We start from the raw sequence: 23,625 nt of genomic DNA on the forward strand, positions 1-23,625 counted from the left end.
TAAAAGCAAAACACGTTAAGTCCACTTTTATCAGAAATTGAGTTAGCTATTGTTAACATTGCTTTACCGTCTCTTCTATTTGTAACACATTTTATTTGTCAACAAAAAAAAAAATGAAATCCACAACATTTAAGTTAATGAAATATTAGTTTAATTTAGAGAACAAATATTCCCAAATATTAATGGGAAAATCCCACAACTGTGTTCCCGGCTAAAGTTTTCCTTAACCCTTAAACGCCCAAGGGTGGGTAAAAAATGTCCACCTAATGCGTATTCCCTTGTAACATATTTATTACGTGTTTAAAATTTTTAAAAATATTATTTATTGTTAAAAAGACAGCCCTTTATCGAATGTTAATTTGGTTCTACCGATATTTTTGAAAATAAAAGTAGCATCTCGAGTTAAATATGGGTGGGCATAAAAAGTACACCCTTGGTAAAACTTGTTACTAAAGGTTTCTATATAATTTCTCGTTGGTAAGAAGATAATCGATATAATTATCGACGTATAATTACATAATCTACATAATTATCCGCCAATGAGGAGGTTGAAAGGAAGAATGTGGAGAAAATCGACAAATCTAAATTACTGGCTTTTACTGGTGTGTTAATTTTGATGTAAATTGTAATTTTGTTGTAAGGTTTGTAAATTGTTTATATTAATATTTTAGAAGATGCAGTGTTTATTAAGCATAAGATTCTTAAGTTTAATCCATTTTCAACAACTCTCAATAAATATATTAGCTATGTTCGAGGTGGACATTTTTTACCCACCCTTGGGCGTACATGGAACCTAAAAAAGGTTGGGCGTTTAAGGGTTAAGTGGACTCTATTAATGAAATTGAGACTTCTGCGACCAGATATCAAACAAATCAATATTTATACAGATAGCCAAGAGGATATTCTGTCAGTAAATAACCCACTTACCAAATCAAAACTGGCAAGGAACTGCAAAAATCTCCTCAACAACCTGACGGCAAAAGATAAGAAAGTGCCTTTAATACGGGTGCCGAGTCATGAAGGGGTGCATGGGAATCAACGAGCAGATTTGTTGACAAAGTAATGTCTGGGCGAAACCTTTGTAGGCCCAGAACCATTCTGTAGCGTCACCAAAGATGATACAGAAAACGAGATGCAGAAGTGGCCGATAAGGAATCATCAAAAGAGAGTCAGTTAAGGCAAATCCGGACTAAGAAAATAATCAAGAATACTGATAAAAAAACTCTCGGGACAATTTGATGAACCTAAATAATTAAGAGATTAAAACGGTCACCGAAATGGTGACTGGACATTGTCGTTTAAGAAAACACCTACATATATATTCTCTGGAAGAAGGAACTGTCATATACATCCTATATATTGCGGTGTGCTAAGTGATATGAAGCAGGAATTTATTGGTTATCTAAAGATTGAACCAGACGAAATCCTAAAACTATCAATAAGGAAACTGTTAATCTTCGTAGAGGCCATAGGACTTATTATAGTTTAATGGGAAAACAAGGTGTGGTACAAAGGACTTACGACCAAGAGCCAGGGATTCGAGTCTCGCCTTAAATAAGAAGAAGAGAACTAACCATTATCTGAACTAACATGTGAAACAATCACCAAATTTCTTTCTTTTTTTTCTTACTCATGAAAAAATCTTTTTTTACAAGTAACAAGAAAAATTATCAGGATAGGTTTATTATTCAACAGACGTTGATGATTTCAGAAAAGAAAATTTTCAATTGACGTCAGAAAAGAACAACGGGAACCCAAGAAGAAAACGAAATTTCCTAACATATTTACTACATATAAAAGAGTTTCGTGAAGGAGAAGATTTTCAAGTATGGGAAATGGGAACTGGTTTTTCGTTATATTCTAGCGGTTAGTAACTAAAGACGGTCATTTAGCCTAGCGGTTTGAGGCGCTCGATCAACAAATCTAGAGCAGGGGTCGGCAACCTTTTTTACTAGGAGGGCACATTTCAAAAATTGTGAAATTTGGCGGACACCACCTGATGAAAAGTAGCGCCCCTCCCCCCGGCGAGGAAACATGAAAATAGTATAAAAAATGTATTATATAGGCAAATTTTTATTTCACATCAAATTCTAATATAAAATATAAGCATAAGTAGTCACCTAGTGAGATATTTGGCACTGTAAATTTGAGGCCAGCTCGTTGTAATGTGGAATATATAAGTAGAATTTCCAGTTGGCAGGCATTGGTCTAAATGAGCATCAGTAAGGGTTGATCGGTACCTTGATTTTAAGTATTTCATATTTGAAAATAAAGATTCACAGGCGTATGTCGAGGCACAGAGGGAATTTAACTTCAGGGCACATTTTCTCAACAAAGGATAAATATTTATATCCACTAAATTCCAAAAATTCTCTTCGTTACAGTATGATTTCACTTGGATGTCGTTGGTGATATTTATAATTTCCAATTCCAAATCCTCCTTATTAGAAATACTGAAATCTGTTGAAATCTTTTCACTCAGATCTTCATTTCTATGAGAGTAAGGATTAATGAAAAACATCAAAAATGTCTCTAGTTCAGAAAATTCTTCGAACCTTTTGTTAAATTCTGTCAACAAGAAATCAAAATGTTTGGCAAACTGATGAATGGTAACATTTTCATCGCAATGACTTTCTATTACCATTCTCAAATTTGGGAAATGTGATAAATTATTGTTCTCCATATGTAACTTCCAGAGCGCCAATTTAGCTTTAAATGCATTTACCGCACTTACCATGGAAGCAATATGATGATTTCTGCCTTGTAGTTGTAAGTTTAATTCTTTTAATTTTACAGTTAAATCAGTTAAAAAACCAAGCCGAATTAACCAAGGTGTTTGTTCTAACTTCGGACAAACTTTATTTCTGGATAATAGAAATTCTCTTACTTGAGGTAATAAATTTAAAAACCGCTCAAGTACTTTTCCTTTACTCAGCCACCGTACTTCTGTATGTGTAATCAGATCGTCAAATTCTGCACCATTCTCTTGCAGCAATATTTTAAATAATCTGTGTTGCAAAGCTCCTGCTCTTATTGAATTTATAATTTTGGTTACAGTTTGTATTGTATCTTGGAAAGGAATCACCTTTGAACAGAATACTTCCTGATGAATGATACAATGATAAGAGGCAAATTTGGGAAACATCGAGTCTCTCTTACATAGAGCTATGAAACCGCTATTTCTTCCTTTCATTGCAGGTGCGCCGTCTGTTGTAATTGATGACAATTTTTTCAAAGGTATGTTAGTTTCCTCTAAAAATTTTTTAAAAGTCATATAAATATCTTCACCCCTTGTCCGCCCTTTTAACGGTAACATTTTTAGAAATTCTTCTTTAACAATAAAATCTTCGAAAACCATCTTTATAATAATACATAATTGAGAAGTGTCGGACACGTCTGTTGACTCATCAACTTGCAGTGAAGAGAATACACTTTTTTGAATATCAGTGTTCAATTGTGACTCAATGTCTGTAGCCATCATTTCAATTCTTCGAGTTACTGTTCTGCCTGATAGCTGGATGCCATTTATTGCTGTTACTATTTCATTTTTACTTTTATGGTCGTCAAAAAGTGTTTCGAAACTTAATAACACGGCTTCCTTAATAAGCTCACCTTCTACAAACGGTGTCATTTTCTTGGCCAAAAGGTGCGCAATCTTGAAAGAGGCAGTAGTTGCTTTTGTTGATTGGGAAATTGGTCTGGCAAATAAGTTTTGCTGCTTAGTCAACTTGAGTTTAAGTTCCGATATCTTTTTCTTTCTAATTTCCGAGTTTATTGGAAAAGTTATGTTAAAATTTTTGTGAGTGGTAATGAAATGTCTCTCCACATTACTTTTTTGGAACCGCTACGCTTGAATTGCACAATAAGCACACCCTTTTTTTTATAGTAAATGAAGCAAAACTGTTCTTCCCACTCGACAATAAAATTATGTGTCGTTATCTTCTTTCTTTTATTTTCCATAGCGGCTAAAATAACAGTAAAATAATAAATATAAAGAATTAAACAATCACAGATATATACTTACAACTCCAAATTAATATAAATTCACGATAAGAATAAATTCACACAGGTTAGTTAGCACTTGGCGCATGAAATGGTAGCAGGCAGGTAGACGGAGTTATAGTAGACGCGCGAGGGTGAGGAAAACATAACGGTGCGTATAGATATGCCAGCGCCGCGCGCCGCTCGGAGCGTTTGTATCATGTTCGTTAGGTTAGTAAGATGTGAGCAGGGTCGTAGCCAGTTGTTCTATTAGTTTTGTATTGATGTCGCTGAAATTCAGTTTTAAAACTTTAGATTTGAATAAGCTTTAAATTATTAAAGTTCCGTTTTTAACTAGTTTTACAAATAGTTGTTTGGTTACATTTTTAAATTAAGATGGTGAAAGGAATGGCGGTCACTTAAAATTGCTTCGCGGGCACCTTGGTGCCCGCGGGCATCACGTTGCCGACCCCTGATCTAGAGGATAATATACTCGATCGCATATTATGCGATCGAGGTTCGGGGTCCGGCCGGCGAATAGAAAAATAAAAAGGCTAACGTCATAGTCTAAAATTCTAAAGAATCTACGGTTTGGTCTGGAATAAGCTGATATCTGATCCGCCTATGGGGGAGTGGTAAGGGATAAAGGGTTGCGGCTCGGTGATACTCCTCCATAGATCCCTAAGGGAAAGGCGTTGACGCCCAAAACCGGTGTGTATATATAATAACCCTAGACTACAAAATATGCTTCAAACTTATGCCGTTTATGGCGTTTATGACAAAGATATTCAGGAAAAAAATGGTGGTGATAACATCTCTAACATGTTTATTAAAAAAAGACTGTTATAAGGTATACAAGTTCTTTAAAATGCTTAAAAACGCATTATTGTCGCAGAAATACCTGTCGACGTTATCTTTCCTCGGTTTAATGATAGAAATATTAGCGTGTGTGTACAATTCTCAAGCTGAGGAAAATTTAAAAGTAAAAAATTCCTACTTTCGTTAAATAATTTTACATAGTTTATTTTGGGCTTTGGTTTAATCACCTCGAGTTGTTTAATCATAATTTAATCACCTCGGTGTATGCTTAATTTGTCTTGGAGTAGCAGAAAGTATCACTTGTCTCTACTACCAGTAGCTCCATGAAAGCTAAAACATTCAGTTTGGTTTTTGTTGTTCTATAAGCAAAAAATGTATAGGAAGAGCGACGTAGTCCTAGGGATTAAGAGAGGTAACAAATATGGTCAAATTTAAGAACAATGGAGCTGCTCACTGACTTAACTATCATTGACGACCGTTCGAGATGGACGCGAGTTGTGCAGTCAGCGAAGGAGCCAAGACTCACCCCGGGTTGTAGTGCTACAAGAAGACGAGAACAAGATAAGCAAAATTCCATTATTAGCAGATATATTCATATTCATGGATATATCAACAAAACATTGTACACAAACAAAACCAACAATAAAAAATATAATAAAAAATGATTGTTAATTAGGTACTTAGCCTAAAATAATGAGAAGGCAAAAATAAAAAAACAACAGACTTGTTTATTTTTAATAATAAATTATAAAATATGAAACGCAATTTATACATTTGTCATATACCTACTTATCCTACAATAATATTTTTATAGAGATTGACTAGTAAATTAACGAAACTAAATTTGTAACAAATATTTTTATAAAAAAGTACCATAATTAATATTAAAAAATGGCCTAAATATGTTTATGACAACTCAAAATATCTGCTCCAAAATCAGTAACGATTGATCAAAAGATATCAAAAGTGACTAAATGCCTGTAATATTTTTTGATCTGTGTATACATAGTAATCTAAAACTTATCTAAAATAGACCAGGAAAATAAATGTGTATCAGGAATTCACAATAGCCAGGTAGGAATGGATCAAAACTTCATGAAACGTAGAAATACGCATGCCCGAAAAAATTAATCTAAAAATGTTAAATATTTTAATTTTATACTGAATTCAATAAAAAGTATTAAAAACGAATGCCAGAAGAAAAACAATAATTACTATAACTATTTTACTAGCGCAAAAAAATAGTTTTACTCTGTCTTGCTATGAAAACGCACTGAGATAGAGATAAAAATGATTTCAGTAATGTCGGATTTCATAGGTTCGTTCGTAGATTGATGTCACCAAATGAGTAACCCAGGCAGGGCCCCCGTAAGGGCTACTGGCGCCTGTGTACAAAAAAGAATTTTGGCGCCCCTTAAGGCATTTTGGTTCGTACTTATTTATTTATTTCTATGATTTCTTTGAAAGTAAGGCAAAAAACTGAACTTTAGAAGTCATAATAAGTTTTAATGAGTTTTCCCCGAAAAGTGCTTCATTTTTAGGATATTTCAAGTAGAAATATTCGATTTGGAATTCATTTGACGAATACGAACGTATTTTTCATGACCTTCAATTTTGGTTTTACTAGGTCTATAGACTTCATTAACATACCATTTTTTTCAGCTACATTTTTGATAACAATATTTTTCGATAAAGTACTTAGTTTTTGAGTTATTTGCCGCCTAAAAACGGTGAAAACTTGCCTAAAAACGTGTTTTTTGTTGAAAAAATAAACATTTTCACTCGCAAATAACTCGAAAATTATTGATTTAGTTACAAAACTCTATAGAATAAAAGTTGTTTAGAATTAGTCAGTTTATCCATTTCCGGACTTATTTTAAACCTATATTTTTTCAACCCCGAGAAGGGGTAACTTTCACTCCCCAAGCAAAAGCGACTATCGGCAAAGTCCAACTTTGAAGTGAAGGGAAGCAGAACCTAAATCCACATTTTCATGCAATTCGGTGGTGACCCCGAAAATTACACGGTATCACGTTCACGGTAAAAAAAATTTTAAAAAAATTTTAAGAAACGCTTTTCTTTAGTTACGTGTGACTAAAATTAAAAATATTATAAAAAAATTAACTAAAATGCAAAAAATAAAAAAACTTAAAATCGAAGGATTATTTGAAAAAACTGTTAGTCCGATTAAATATACAAAAATCTCACACACTCGTTAAAAATTTTAAAAATCAACACATTCGTTAAAGAGAACCGTGGGGCGCGTTTTCATCGAATAAACGGTTTGAGGTCATTCGTTAAAGAAAAGCGCCCCACGCTTTTCTTTAACGAATGTGTTAGCTGTTTTTCAATTTTTTAACGAATGTGTGAGATTTTTTTATATGTAATCGGTTTAACAGTTTTTTTCTAATAATCCTTCGATTTTAAGTTTTTTATTTTTTGCATTTTTTAGTTAATTTTTTTATAATATTTTTAATTTTAGTCGCACGTAACTAACGAAAAGCGTTTCTTAAAAATTGTTTTCATATTTTTTTTTTATTTTTTACGTTTTAGTCTTACACTTTTCAAACACTAAAATATATCGTCATGTTTAAAAAAAGATATGATAGACAAATTTTTTGAATTTATTTCAACATTTGATACATACCTTGTACATTTTCTGTAATTTCTTCATACATTTCTTAAATCAAAATCAATTTTTTTTCATATTTTTTTTTCTTAAATCAAAATGTACACCATGCAATAGTAAAGCACTAGAAGAGATGGCAAGACTGCGAAAACTGTAATATGAAAAAAGTAAAAAATTAAAACCTTATTTTGTAAAAGGTGTATGTATTTAAAATCCCTAAAAAGGGCTGTATTACAACAAAACGTTTTCGGAATCAATATTCGATCATCAGTGTTATCACAGGTTTACATGCTTTAAGCACCAAAATGTACGGGTAAAAACCCTTAAATTGATTTTAAACAGTTGGGGTTACATTATATTATCTGATTTTGAAGGATGTTAAAAATATTTCCAGATTAACCCCTGGCATCACATGACATCAACCATATTGGTTGGAAAATTGCAGGTAGAACCTTACATGGCAGAGTTTAGGTGACAACAGTTGTCAAAAACGTATGGAGTATGTATTACATTATTTGAGGTAAATAAAGTTTTTTTTTGGCATACACATTAGTGATTCAGCCAGTCACAAGTTATATATTTTAGCCCTAACTAACCTAAATAATCCTAACTACCCTAAGCGAATATCCGAAAGAAAAATCAATAATTATGACAAAAGGGACATTAACTGGGACACACACTTCTCGTCCAGGGACCCATCAGGACATTTTCATACAACAGAGGTAAATACAGTAGATTTGGTAAAAATGCAGTTGTTACAATCTTTGTTTTTTTTTACCGAATTCTATTTAATTTCTCGAATTTTGTTGTAAAATTGTTTTTTGCCAATTTGTTTTTTCAATTTTTGGCCCTGGGTTTTGGCGCCCCTAAAGGATGGCGCCCGTGTGCATTGCACACTTTGCACATATGGTAGCGGGGGCCCTGAACCCAGGTTCATGATATTTTGTAAGACCAATATTTGGTGAGATTTTCTCTTAAAAGGTATAGTGAGCAAACCTATATTGAGCTGAAATTTTGAAGGTTTGTTCTCTACAAGAAGCTCTAGAATACTCCCATTTGAGAGAAATCACAAATGTGTAAGTTGAATTTTCATTAATTCATTAGGCATTACAATCCCTAGGGATTATAGCTAACGCCATGTGTGTCTTTGCTGCTGTCGTGACTCTTTTTCACTTCTTCCTGTCCTTGCACTGAACTTTCCAGTCTTTCACATTCATTGCTCTTGTGTGTTCTTCTACATCATCCAGCCATCTTCTTCTGGGTCTTCATCTACACCTAGGCCATAGTGGTGTTCAGTTAGTTATCCTTCTTAACATATCTGACTGTGGGCGTCTCTGTATATATCCTATCCATTCTAAGCGAAGCGATTTTATGTATCTGATTATATTTTCTCTCTTTAATTTTTCTTCCCTTTCGGCATTTGTTTTCATTCGTATTTTTCTCTGTCTTGTTACATTGTGGCCCAGTATTGTTTTCATAATTTTTCTTTTAAATTAATTTCAGATGGCTATCTTCCTTTTTCTTGTTAATCGTTGTTGTTTCCATCCCATATGTAACAACAGGTCTTATTACTGTTTTATATAGGTTCATCTTGGTTCTCTTACTTAGGGTCTTGCTTCTCAGCAGATTTTTATTCAGTCCATATTTTTTTGCCCTTCAGAATTCTTTCCTCTGTTCTCTTTTTTCCGGTTTTCCCTATTGTTACTCCCTATTTGTTTTCGCTATTAGATCTGTGTTAATAGATATTTCTGATTTGTTGTGTCATTCTTCCCTATCGCCAAGTATTTTGTTTCGTGCTGGTTTATCTGTAGCCCTATTCTCTTCACTTTATTATCTAATTTTTCAACTACTTTAATAAGTATCATCTTCGTCTTCGCTATGATGACTAGATCATCTGCATATGCTACTAGTTGAAGTTGATCTGTAATAATGTTTTTTTTTCAAAAGTTATAAACAATTACCGTTTTTGTATTATTTTGTTGTTTTTGGATTAACAAATTTTTTCTATCTCGATATAAAATATGAAATATTTATAAAATAACATATAAAATATTTAAATATTAATATGTTTAGAGACCTCTCTAACGGTAAGTTAAATTAAAAGAAATCAAATTTTTGCACTAAATTGTTAATAATTAAAAACTACGTCGAAATTTCTGCAAAAGTTATATAGGTTGTCGTATTATATTTCTATATATATGATGGGAAAAACTCATCAAATACCTGTTGTGGACTCCTGAGCACGATTAAATTTTTCATATCTTCCTGGAGTAAAATAAGTATATTGCTCATAATATACCCGAGGTACTAACGAACGCTTTTCTAATTTGGTAAACTGGGGATACTTATTTGTTATCATATAAAAAATTCAGCTTCATAATCGACAGAGGTATATCCTTATCCTGTTTGAGATATAAGATGTTGATGTGCATCATAAAGATGGTGATTGAGTCACTTCACAGATCAAATCAAAGGGGAACAACAGGCCGCATTTAGATCAAGACGGTCTACTATTGACCAGTTATGCAACGTAAAATAAATATTAGCTAAATTCTGAAAACACGATATGGATATCTACCAAGCCTTTGTAGATTTTCGACAAGCCTATGACAACATAAACAGATATAAAATATACTTAATTATGCGAGAATTTGGTAATTCAAGGAGATTGGTAAGATTAGTTCAAGCCACCATTACTCACATAGAATATAAATTTAAATAGAATATAACTTTACGAGTTACTCACATAGAATATAAATTTACGAGTCAAGAACGAATTGACAGATCCCTTCCAGATAACTAAGGAGCTAACACATGGGATTCTGTTTATAAATGTATGGAATATGTTATAAGAAAAAATGTTTGTAAACTCAAACAATATATTGTTTGACAAGTCTAAGCAGATTGTGATGTACACATACAGTGTAAACTTGATGGGACGATGTACAAGGACATCCTCAATTCTTTATTCCTCTTTTTCTGTCTCCTTATAGCTTTTCTCTTTTCAGGGATCGCTATACCTTACTCTTACTCACCACTCACATCTGTCCATCGTGTCTTCTTTATTTAAGCTTTTATCTGTCAACTCCTCTGTTACACAGCCCTTCTATCTCCTCCTTGGTTTTCCTCTGCCATTCTTTTCCTTAACTTCTAAGGGCCATATAGTTCGTTCAATATTTAAGTGCTTTACTTAGGAACGTTACTTTAAAATTTCTATTCCATTTTCTATATCTTAGCAGTTTTGAATTCTCTTTTTTATATTCTGTATATTTTATCTGATCTTCGTCCAGATCAGTTTTTCATTCCATATATTTCTGGTATGCTTCGTTTTTTCTGGTATGATCCATTTACATTTATAATTATACCATTCTGCTCTTTAATTTTTCTGCTTTTTTAACTATAGTCTTTGTAGCTGCATATAAAATAGTTTGGTCTTCAATTCTGTCATTAAATAAAAACGAGAAGTTATGAAAAGAAAAATTCTAATGAATATCTTTGGACCAAATACCGAAAATAGGATAATATATATATATATATATATATATATATATATATATATATATATATATATATATATATATATATATATATATATATATATATATATATAAATATCGGATTTCGAATCCAATTCTCTATAAATATCTAGGTATAACCATGAACTTTAAAGTCTATTCAAAGGGTATCTCAGAATACATTAGACTTGTAGAGTTTTTAATAGGCTGGTCATGTAATGAGGATATTTGGTGACACATGGATAATAATATGCGTCTTAGTAGACGAAAAAATAAAAAATCTGACCCATTCTGAAAGAACAAAAAGTAAAGTAAAACGGACTAAAACACGCCTAAAAACAAAAATAAAATTGATGATCAATCTGTAATCAAATCACCAAAAATTGCATTGCACTGTAAATGGTATGAATGGTATGAAAATATTAATGTTTTCAGTGATAACAATCTAAGTACATTATTTACTGCTATAATAAATGGCGTGAATCACTTAAATTCATTATCACACATTTTTTAACAATCTTCACGGGATTATGAATGTGTGTACAGTTATAGATGGATCTATGGCAAATAAGTTTATATTTTTCTAATCTGGTTTAAAACCATTTTTTTTCTGTAGCGTTCGTCAGATACCTTACAAATAATTTCATTCTTCATTATGCAAAAAATTTTATGATGATGATAATTTACTACTTGATCCTATTTCATCCTTACAGGCTCGACCTCGTTTCACTAACTGATTACAGAATTTTGGAGACTGAATAAAATCACCTAAGAAGACGCTGAGAAGGTAAAATTCCTTGTTCTTTTCAGGAGAAGCTTTGTAATTCCTAAAACAAAACAAAAATGTTAAACTTATACTTTAGCTCTATATTGAGTAGGGCTACAAAGCTATATAATACTGGTCCACCACCAATTATTGGAAGTGTTTTAAATTAAACGAGGAATGCGATTAAGACATACTTAAAACAAGAAATAATATATAGAGCAACAATGACTAATATAGAAAACACAACAGACAGAGATAACGACAATGATATGAGTCACGAAATCCAAGTCACGACAAGTATTTGAGAACAAGAAGAAAGAAACATAAACTGTGGATGAATGACGAAATACTGGATATAAAAGAAAATGTGAAGGGGGTGCTAAGAATCCCCAGGATGAATTTAAAAAATGGAACATGGAACGTAAGAAGTCTTTTTCAAGTTGGTAAATTACAGTAAAACCTGTGTTACCGGCCACCTGCCAAAATCGGCCACCTGTACTAACGGCTAGTTTAAAAATTCCCCAAACCAATTATATCTGGACTACAAAAACTGGCAATACCGACCACCTTTCTATATCGGCCATTAGCTTTTTCATTTTTAGTGGCCCTTACTGACAGGTTTTACTGTATATACTTTAGAAAAAAAAAGGTCAGACTGAAAATCGATATTAATTATATTACATAACATATTAATTATTATTCTCGGAATTATTAGTGAGGTCAGACGGCCGAGTGTTTTTTTCATCTATTAGAAAGAGTAATGATGTTACAACTTCATATCCCAACACCTAAAATTAATATGTAGTACAAGTCTAAGGACCTACAGCTCAGAGTAAAGAGAAGGATATCGAAGAATTTTAAGGTAATATTGAACAAGTATTAAAATGTGTTAAAAAACATGAAATACCTATTTATTATTATGAGTGATGCCAAATGAGGCAAAGGGAAATGCGAAGATTTGATTAGAGAACATGGACTTGGCGAGCGTAATGAAAGGGGAAAAGTGCTGGTTGAATTTGTCCAAGAAAAAGAAATGGTAATAGCAAACAAGTTACAGAAGCTTACACCAAGATTATATACCTGAAAGTCGCCTCAGGATACAGACGATAAAATGGTAAGAAACCAGATAGACCAGGGGTTTTCAATCTGTGGTACATGTACCACTGGTGGTACATATCATTATTTGCAGTGGTACACAAAACAAAAAAACTCTTTCAAAATCCAGCATATTTGTAGTTAATTAGACTATCTATCTCGATAGATATTTCAGTGAGGTAGTATCAAAAATAATTTAAAGAATTTTGTGGTACATGACTCAAAAACTTTGAGAACCACTGAGATAGACTATCTTATGGCAGGAAGAAGATAGAGAAATTTAACTCTGAAAAAAGGATGCATCAAGGACTACAGCCAGCTACAACTGATAACAGAAAAGGTCAGGATGCTAACATCCAATAGGAGATCTTAATAGACAGTGTCTTACAAATAAGCAAACATGAACTTAAAAAATTTCCAGAAAAAGGAAGAGACTTTAGTTATGAAATACTAAGTTAATGGAAAGCAAAAGTATCAATAAAACTGTAGACAAAAGAAAATAATATGCCAAGATACATAGAAAAATCCAAAACAAAATACGGTAAGCATAGGAAAATTAGTGGAATGAGAAATGCCGTGAAATAGAAAATCTACAAGAATTACTCGTTTAACGTACATAGGAAAATTAGAGAAACAAGCTTTTTAGAACAACAGTGAACACGTATAGTTCAAATAATTATGACGATCGCCAACCTTCGAAAAAAGTCGGCACCTTAAGAAGACAATGAAGAAGGAAATGATAAGTGATACTAATCACGTGAAATTAAACGGAGAAGACATAGCAGTTGTTTAAATGAACAAAATTTTCAAACACCATGATTAAAAAAACAAAGACTTATTCTTAGATGTTACGTATTTCGGATCTTTTTTACGTGGTTGAATCTTGGACACCAATCGAAACATCAGTTAAACGACTGGACGCTTTTGATATCTCTTGTTACAGAAGAATATTGAACAGCTTCTGGGTGGATAGTGAATATGGGTGGATCAAACAGTCAAGTCATGAGAACACCCAATAAATAATCTGAAATTGTTTTATGACTGAAAACGCACAATTTAGAATATCTGGATCACATCGAATATCAACAGCGCTATGATGTAGTGCAACTTATATTGCAACCAAAATTGGAAGTCAGAAGATATCCAAGCAAATAAAAAATTTCCTGGCTAGATAATCTTAGACAACGGTTTTCACTATTTTCCACTGAAAAGCGTTTAGAGCAAATAAAGTGGAGTAGGCATGGTATGTCTATATTATGTTAAATATATAAGAGAAAAAAGAAGATATGTCAATGTCTGCTAATAAAAATGGATATAGGAAATCATTTATTTCACATTCGGATCTCTATAGGGCAAGACAAGCAAATAAAGAAAGCTTGGGCCGTCATAAAGTATAGATGCTTATATATAAAATTTTAGAATATTTTCTCCACTTTTTCTTATTGACAAATAAAGCATAATAACAAATATACCGTAAATCCCTATTACGAGTATTTGTTAACACGAATATTTGAACCGGAAAAAATTAAGTTAAAATAGTCAAGACCTATTCTGACCAAATTGATCGAATCGAGAAAGGATTTTAAATTAACATTTAATGGATAACATATTATCTGTGGTGATCAAAATTAGTCACTAAAAATCTATTTAGTGTTTATTTTAAAATAGAATATAAAAGAATGTTCAAAAAGCCCATATATTTTCCTAACTTTGGAAGAATGGCAGACATTTGGAACGACCGACTGTAGAGAGCAGAATTTTTTATTTACCTGAAAACCTCGTCCCAATCAATGGCTATTTCCTGTCGTCCTTTGGATTTGCTCGCTTTTTCTGCGTGATGTAAACAAACTTTCGGATAAATGCAGACATTTTCACCCAATTCCGAAACTAATCTCTTCTCGGCTTCTATCATGTTGATCATTTCGTCCGATGAAATGGCACGACGTGTCCGTCTGTAGGTGCCTGAAAATAAACTCTGATAAAATAAAATCCTTCGGGATTGAATCGTTCCGTCAGAAAAAACAACTAAAAAGGTTTTGCTGATTGAAGCTTAAGGGATAAACTGTTTTTACGTAACACTTGATACATAGCCTGATATCAACTCTTTTCTCTTTTAGTTTTGTATTTTCTTACACCAGTTTCATTTTAATAAATAAAATAGGAAATATAAACATTTTGCTAAAATATAATAATACGTGTAATATAATCTTTGAAATAGATAAAACGTGTTTGAAATACTTATACAAAAATACAATAAAAACATAAATTAATATAAAATGTACCTAATTTTTTTTAAAACGAAATATTATGAAAAGGTCATGTCAAAATATTAACTGATTTTTATTGAAGGAATACGTATATTATGATAAACAAAAATAAAAAAATATGGTAAAACACAAACAATTCCTTATTTTACAGATAATATTAAGAAATTATGTAACCAAAATGTTACTTGTTTAACTGCCGTATCCCAATCGGAGGTTGAGTATCATCATCACTATCTTTACTCTGTCTACCGATGCTCTGAAGAGTTCTAAAGAACTGCTTTTAAACCAGTCCCTTAAATTCTTCAACCGTGACACTCTCCTTCTTCCTATACTCCTTCTTCCTCTTATCTTTCCCTGTATTATCAGTCTTAGTATTTCATATCGCTGTCCTCTCATTACGTGTCTCGGATATTGTAAATTTCTTATTTTTATTGTGTTCATTATTTCGTATTCTTTGCTAATTTGTCGCAATAATACTTCCGTGTTCGTTTTCTTCGGTGTCCATGTTATTTTAAGCAGCATTCTGTAACACCACATTTATAATGGCTCTAGCTTATTTATGTGTTCTTGCTTCAATGTCCAGCCAGTGCCGGATTAAGAATTTTGAGGCCCCTAGGCAACCAAAGCTATGAAGCCCCTTAAGAAAAAGTTACTTTTTTTATGGTTTGAGATTTTTGGTATCTCTAATAACTTTTAAGTTATTTTGAAAAAAGCATTTTTTTCAAAATTAAAAATTCTACTTTAAAATCAATTTATTTAAAAAATATGCCCTTTGAATATATGAAACTTACAGATCTGATCATATAAACAGAGACGGTTGCCACCCCTTTTCAAGGGGTGAAAATTATTTTATTAAAAATAACCTCATAAATAGACAGAGGGACAAATTTTTAGCAGAAAATATGTTATATCAAGTCATCAAAATAAATCACTGCTTTTTGAATTACTAAAGATCAAAGATTTAAATTTTTTGTGAAAAAAATACATCATGTTTTAAATCGGTTTTAAAGTTATTATTACCAAAATTGAAGCTAATAAAAAATACAATAAATTCCTTAATTAAAAAACTTTTAATAATAATAATTCAAAGTAAGATAGTTAATTGAAAGTCTATTTTTTTCCTGCAAGTACTTAAATCTATTTTCCTGTACAATAGGGTACAATACAGTGGGACATTACACACACGCACGACCGTCGATCACCGTTCGGCGTATGTGCATGTGCAATGTCCTCTTCTCACATGTGGTTCTCTATATGAATTTGGAAGGTCGATATAAAAATCGACCGTCCAGAATCGGCGTGTGTAATTAGCGTTACAGGGATTGTATATTAAGCCAGGGTAATAAGACAAAAATATACCCTGTTCGTGATACTTCAAAATCCAAGGTACTGAAATACTAACAATGAACAAGAAAGAACAAAGAATTGCATTTATAAAATACCTTGTGAATGTGAACAATTTTATTTAGGTGAAACATCAAGACCATTAAACGTTAGAATAAGTGAACATCAGTCTTATATTAAAAATAGAGAATTTGATAGATCTCAAATATGTCAACACGCATGGGATAATGAACATAGAGTTCAGTGGAGAGATTCAAGTATAGTCCTGAAAGAAACAGATAGTAAAAAGAGAAAAATCAAAGAAGCCGCTCTAATTATGCTAAATGAAACCAATTGTGTCGCAAATTCCTCGGTAGAATGCAGTAGGATGTGGTTACACATACTGAAAGAGGAAATCAATAGAAAGAAAATACCACGATTAGTAAGTCAATAACATATCGAGTTAGTACAAATTTTATATTTTAGTATTACTTATTGTATATCTATGTATTATTAATATTATTTATAATTCAAACATATTAAAGTCAGAATTTGGTATTAATTTTTTTGAAGGTAAATTAAATTTAAGACCAAATACTTACGATGTCGGGATAGTATCACCAGGTTTTTCCTGGTTTTCCCTCGTGATTTACTATGGAATCTCTAACGCGAGAATTTTACTGTCATCGTTGCATTTGGTTGTCTTTTTAAAGACAGATCACATGCTATGATTTCTTTGCGACGGATATTCTTGAGTTGGGATTGATTTCATGTAATCGAATGAACTATCTTTTAGTAAAGTCGTCCCAGGAACGCAACTCATAAATATTGGCGATATCATTTTAAAGTCTTCTACTTTAAAATGTATAATATACGTCTGAATTGCCAATATAAATGAGTCAGATTAAATAAATTATTAGAAGAATATTTTTACTTAGCAACAACATTTTTGTTTATTTTAATACTATTTTGTATTTTGACAACGAAACCCGATTTGGACTTCGAAACGTTAATAAATTCATTTTTTAGTAAAATTGTGGCTTATTTCCCATAGAAAATACTTACTTATAAAAATGCCACAAGGAAATAGCTTCAGAACAATACTAAAGCGTTTTTTCAACAGGTAATACCTATAAGAACAAATTTTAACTATTTCCTGCGTAGGGTCTGGCGGCCATTTTTAGTTATAAACAATTTAGGGTCGATTTCTCATACCTGCGTTAATCTATGGTTCAGTTGAACCGGGTTCACGGTTGATCTCCGGTTCTGTTTGGAATGCATTTCTCATTGCGCGTTCATGCCAGTGCTCGTTCTACAGCTTTCGAGAAATGCCAATAGATGGCAAAAGGTAAAAACCTGTCGCCATTTTGAACTACCTTTTTTACGCTGTTTTTGAATAAAGTTAAATTTAAGTATTTATAATCAAATAGTCATTTTAATAATTATAAATAAATATTATAAAAACACAAATAATGTTATCGTTTATCGTTAGGCTTAATATAATAAAATAGGATATATTTATATTATGACAGCGTTTCGTGTTAATACAACGCATGCGTAGTCCATGAAATCATCTGAACTGAGTTCTGAAATCTTTGAACGGCCGAATTTCACCGTTCAAGCATCGTTCAAGTTTAAACTGCCATCGGTTGAACGGGAATTGAGAAAGACGATTCTGACTTTAAACTGACGTTTACTAGAAGTTCAGATTAAACTGGAGTTGAACTCGATATGAGAAATTGGCCCTTAGTGTCAAGAAACGGCCTTTTCCCTTTTTTTCAAACCAATAGAAAATATGGTTTTTCTAATATAAACATCTTCGAGAGCATGGAAAAAGCTTTAAAATGGCGTTTATTGTTAATATAATTGCGAAAAAAGTCGAAATTGCAAAAAAAATAATTTCACAATAACTATTATAAAAATTAGTCTACAGCTTTAAAATTTTTGTCAAATGAGCGTCCTTTGGTGCTTAATAGGCGATAAAAATTTTACAGGTGTCAAACGAAAGAGCATGAGCTAGATTTGCAAATTGGTTTAAAAACAGTAAATAAAAAATGCATTTATTAAATAAATAATTAGGCAAAAGTAAATTTTCCTTATAAACTTTTTGAATAACTTTAAAAAAAAAATTATTTTTTACTCTGTTTTAGATGCACAACGAATAAGTAATATTATTTATATAGGGTGTCCCAAAAGTAGTGGAACGGTCGAATATTTCGCGAACTAAACATCGGATCGAAAAACTGAAAAATACGTGTTCAATCATTTTCAAAAATCTATTCAATGACACTAAACACCAACCCCCACTACAACCCCTGGAGGTGGGGTGGGGGGTAACTTTAAAATCTCAAATGGAAACCCCTAGTTTTTCTTGCAGATTTGGATTCGTTACGTAAAAGTAAGCAACTTTTATTCAAGACATTTTTTCGAACTGTGGATAGATGGCGCTATAATTGGGAAAACCGATTTATCCTGATACCATAGGTAAATTATAGAAACGGTCTAATATCTCGATAAATACACTTCCAAATGAGAAACCAAAAAACAAGTTTTTAATATTTTTCGAAAACCTATCGATAAACACCAAAAATTACCCTCCAACCCACCCCCTGGAGACGGGGTGGGGGGTATTTTTAAAATCTTAAATAGCAACCCCCACTTTTTATTGCAGATTCGAATTCGTCATGAAAACTTAAGCAACATTTATTCGAAACATTTTTTAAAATTGCTGATAGATGGCGCTAATAAATCGTATTTTTCCAATTAAAGCGCCATCTATCAACAATTCTAAAAAATGTCTCGAATAAATGTTGCTTAATTTTTCGTGACGAATCCGAATCTGTAATAAAAAGTTGGGGTTGCTATTTAAGATTTTAAAGTTACCCCTCACCCCACCTCCAGGGGGTGGGTTGGAGGGTCATGTTTAATGTTATTCGATAGGTTTTCGAAAAGTATTAAAAACCTATTTTTGGTTTCTCATTTGGAAGTGTATTTCTCGAGATATTAGACCGTTTCTATAATTTACCTATGGTATCAGGATAAATCGTTTTTCTCAATTATAGCGCCATCTATCCACAGTCCCAAAAAATGTCTTGAATAAAAGTTGCTTACTTTTACGTATTGAATCCAAATCTGCAAGAAAAACTAGGGGTTTCTATTTGAGATTTTAAAGTTACCCTCCACGCCACCTCCAGGGGGTGTAGTGGGGGTTAGTGTTTGGTGTCATTGGATAGATTTTTGAAAATGAATGAACACGTATTTTTCAGTTTTTCGATCCGATGTTTAGTTCGCGAAATATTCGACCGTTCCACTACTTTTGGGACACCCTGTATAACTGATAAAAAATTGTAATAAATATATATAATTTATTCTATAAAAAAATAAAAAGGTTGTAAGGAAAGATTGATGATATTTTTGCATAATTATTAATTACTAATAAATGCATTTTTATTTACTTCTTTAAACCAAGTTGAAAATATAGCTCATGCTCTTTCATTGTGGATTGGTTCTAACATAATTTTTTTTCTGACATGTTATTGCAAAAGAATGCTCTCTGGGAAAACAATTTGAATAAAATTTAAACAATTGAATGAAGCGCTTTGAAATGTTTGTCACATATTAAGCACCAAAGAACCCTCATTTGACAATAATTTCAAAGCTGTATCTACATTCATTTTTACAATAGTTATGCGAAATTAATTTTTTTGCAATTTTGACCTTTTTCGCAATTATATTAACCTTTGTAATAATCCATTTAGTATATCAAACTTTAAGTATCAATTGAGTGTATCAAACTTTGTAATAATCCATTTTAAAGCTTTTTCCATACTCTCGAATATGTTTGTACTAAAAACCCATACGTTTCACCGTTTTCAATTGATTTGAAAAAAAAAGGAAAAATGCCGTTTTTTGACACTAAATCGTTTATAAATAAAAATGGCCGCCAAATCCTACGCAGGAAATAGTTACAATTTGCTCTTATAGGCCTTACTTGAAAAAAACGCTTCAGTGTCCTTGCTCTTGAAGTGTCATGGAAAAAACCTTAGGTATTACCCTGGACTATATACATTTTATTGAAAATAACTTACCTGGTTTAAATATTGTAGAGATCAAAACAATGCTTAAATTCCAATATTACACCAAGCACAACAGATAAATATACTAAGTCAAAAATTAAGGTGTGTGGCGATCACTTAAAAGTGCCCTGGCACTACTTTAAAATGAAGAGTTATTAGAATATAGCTATTTGTGTAACAAGGGAGGAAAGTGCTACTTTTCCTCCCGAGAATAAAGTTTCAAGGGAGAAAAAGGCACTTTACTCCCATGTTATACATATGGTTTTTCCACCTTCCTCAAGTAACAAGTCATTTTTTCATTTCTATTTAATTTATTTATGTAACTAACCAACAAAATTTATTAGAACTAAAACTAATAAGTAGGTACAATATAACTGTCAATTGTCAAATATAAGTCAAATTATTAATGTAAACATTGTTAAATCAAAATAACAATTTACTGTTTTTTACCATTCTGCAAAATACAGGGTGTTTTTTAAATTAACGTTAAAATGTATAAATACTTACGTAATAGAAAATAGATATTGTACAGGGCGTCAATAAGTTATATGTCATAAATGAAATACCATGACGCCACTTTTACTTTTCCTCCCTAGGGAGGAAAAGTACAACTTTGCTCCCTACAATCAGGTCCGGAAAAGTATACTTTCGGTAGAGGTAGATGGAAAAAATATTAATCAATCTGATGTGCAAATTTATGAAATCAACTATTGCACCTAACTACACGATAACAATTATTATTCTCTTCCAAAGAGCAAAACCAAACTAAGAAAAGATGACTTCCAGATGATAAACCACCCAATGCCAATAATATTAAGTTTATTATGGTTAAAAATCCACAATGAAAAAGTTTTCCTGTAGTTGGCTGTATACCATGTAATACAAAAATAGTAAATGCTTTATAAAAGGTATATATTTAAAATCCCTAAAAAGGGCTACATCACAATCACATAACTAGTTTTCGACTGGTTTACCAGTCATCATCAGTGCTTACGTGAAGTTTACATGCTAACCACCAAGATATAGTTTAACAAAAATATGTGGGTCAAGGCCCTGTATAAGTGGTCCGTTAAGGAAACATCAGTTAAAAATGCCAATTAGAGCATGGATGTTTAAATTATTTTAAAATAGTTGCGGTGTTGCCAAGTCGACAGGGAAGTCCTGTAAGTAGGGAGGAGCGAAATAGTATATACTGCTCAATATAATTTTTTTCAAAAAAGAAAAAAAAAGAAAAAAAAGTAAGACGCTACACTGAGAAAGGTTAAGTTTCCGCGGAGATAGTCCGAACGAGACCTTTATCGCAGTAAAACGAACCAGTTGTAATGAGCAGAGAAGATAAAAAATACGAAGAGCTATTATTTCGAACAGAAAGTGACGGTACCACGACAGACGAAAACGACAAGAAGAGAAAAGAGGAAGAATTGGAACGGGCTTTTAACAAAAGTCGAAAAATAAGCAGATCTCCCTCCTACAGAAAGGAGAAAATGGAGGAGAATATACAAAAAATTATGGAAATGATGGCAGGAGTAATTCTAAAAATCGAGGAACAATCAAGAGAACTTAGCGAGATGCGTAGAGAGCAGAAAGAATATAGAGAGGAAGTAAGAGAGCTACGCCAGGAGAATGTAACATTAAGAGAAGAAAACACGAAACTAAAACAGGCAGTTTATCAAATAGAAGAACGGCTTGAAAGTTTAGAAAATCAAAAAAGGCGGAAAAATATAATTATACAGGGATTGAACATAGATACAAATGGGCCAGATATCCTAAAACATGCAATGAAAAATTTTATGCAGACAGAATTAAAAGTAGATGTACAAATAGAGAAGGCTCTGAAGTTAGGAGAAAAAGTTTGTCTGGTTGAGCTTGAAAAGGAAGAAGATAAAAGAAAAATCATGCGAAACAAAACCAAATTGAGAAATCGAGAAGAAGGTCTAGTTTATATCAACGATGACCTATCAAAGAATGACAGAATTGTACAGAAACATGTCAGACAAAAAGCGCAAGAACTAAGAAAGGAAGGAAGAAAAGTGAAAGTAGGGTATAAGAAAATATATGCCGATTATGAAATATGGCGCTGGGATGGAATGAAATAAACGTTGGTGGTAGAGACCAAAGCAAAAAACTAAGCAATAGCAATGAAAGGAAACAAATGACGACGAAAAATGTAAAGAATAGGATTACGAACTATGGAAATAAAACAAATCAAGACAGCAATAAAAAAGAAAAGCCGAAAAATGACAAGATACAGTTTGCAACAGGGATAAATAAGAAGGAAACGACGCAGGCAATGGACAAGGCAATAAGTAAAGATAACAAAAAGAAAACTAAAGTCAACTTGGGTACATGGAATGTAAGAGGCACATACGAAACAGGAAAACTCAAAGAATTAATTAGAGAAATTAAAAGATATAATGTAGAAATAATAGCTTTACAAGAGACAAAACAATTGGAAACAGAAATAGTAGAAATAGAAGACGTGGTATTTTTTAAAAGCGGGGGAGAAACCAGAAGGTTAGGAACAGGTTTTATAATACAGCGAAAATGGAAGGAAAGAGTAATGGCATTCCAACCAATATCAGATAGACTATGCACAATAAGATTAAAAGGGGACAAACGAAACATAAGTATAATAAATGTACACGCACCGATTGAAGATGCCACAGAAGAAGAAAAAGATGAATTCTACGAGCAATTGGAAAGAGAATATGATAAATTACCAGGGTTTGACATCAAAATAATAATGGGAGACTGCAACGCCAAAGTAGGAAGAGAGAATATATACGAACACATAATAGGGAAATATAGTAAGCATGAGGTGTCGAACGATAATGGCCAAAGAATAATAGGCTTTGCAACAGAAAGGCAAATGGTGATACGAAGCACACAATTACGCCGAAAAGATATATATAAAGGAACGTGGATTTCCCCTGATAAGAAGACAGTAAATCAGATAGACCATATTTTAATAGAGAAGAAGCATGCAAACAATGTAATAAATGTAAAGAGCATGAGAGGAGCGGACTGTAACTCTGACCACTACCTGGTGAGAGCAGAATATAAAATCGAGCATAACATAAAGCGAAACAATAAAACAACAGAAAAAATTGGAAAACAATTTAACATAGGACTACTAAAAGATAACAACACACAG

At 32.3% G+C, this 23,625-nt stretch overlaps 2 protein-coding genes across 2 annotated transcripts in view; both read right to left on the bottom strand.

The window, feature by feature from the left end:
* Positions 1-2,116: 2,116 nt before the first annotated feature.
* Positions 2,117-2,644, bottom strand: LOC126893111 (uncharacterized). The gene has a single exon (XM_050663057.1). It carries the CDS (start codon positions 2,642-2,644, stop codon positions 2,117-2,119), a length of 528 nt encoding a protein of 175 aa, XP_050519014.1.
* A 2,879-nt stretch (positions 2,645-5,523) lies between these two features.
* Positions 5,524-23,625, bottom strand: part of LOC126878525 (uncharacterized) — a 43,913-nt gene continuing 25,811 nt past the window's right edge. The window contains exons 2-3 of the mRNA XM_050641279.1: positions 14,575-14,767; positions 5,524-11,771 (exon numbers count right to left, since the gene is read on the bottom strand). Coding sequence (XP_050497236.1) covers positions 11,612-11,771; positions 14,575-14,767 — 353 coding nt within the window. The 3' untranslated portion in view covers positions 5,524-11,611. The remainder of the gene's footprint in view (positions 11,772-14,574; positions 14,768-23,625) is intronic.

This window comes from Diabrotica virgifera, chromosome 10, assembly GCF_917563875.1.
Source record: "Diabrotica virgifera virgifera chromosome 10, PGI_DIABVI_V3a".
Lineage (NCBI taxonomy): Eukaryota > Metazoa > Arthropoda > Insecta > Coleoptera > Chrysomelidae > Diabrotica > Diabrotica virgifera.

Bases quoted from the DNA above. Each gene is read 5' to 3' on its own strand.
- LOC126893111 (XM_050663057.1), bottom strand. From the start codon at position 2,644: ATGGTAATAGAAAGTCATTGCGATGAAAATGTTACCATTCATCAGTTT.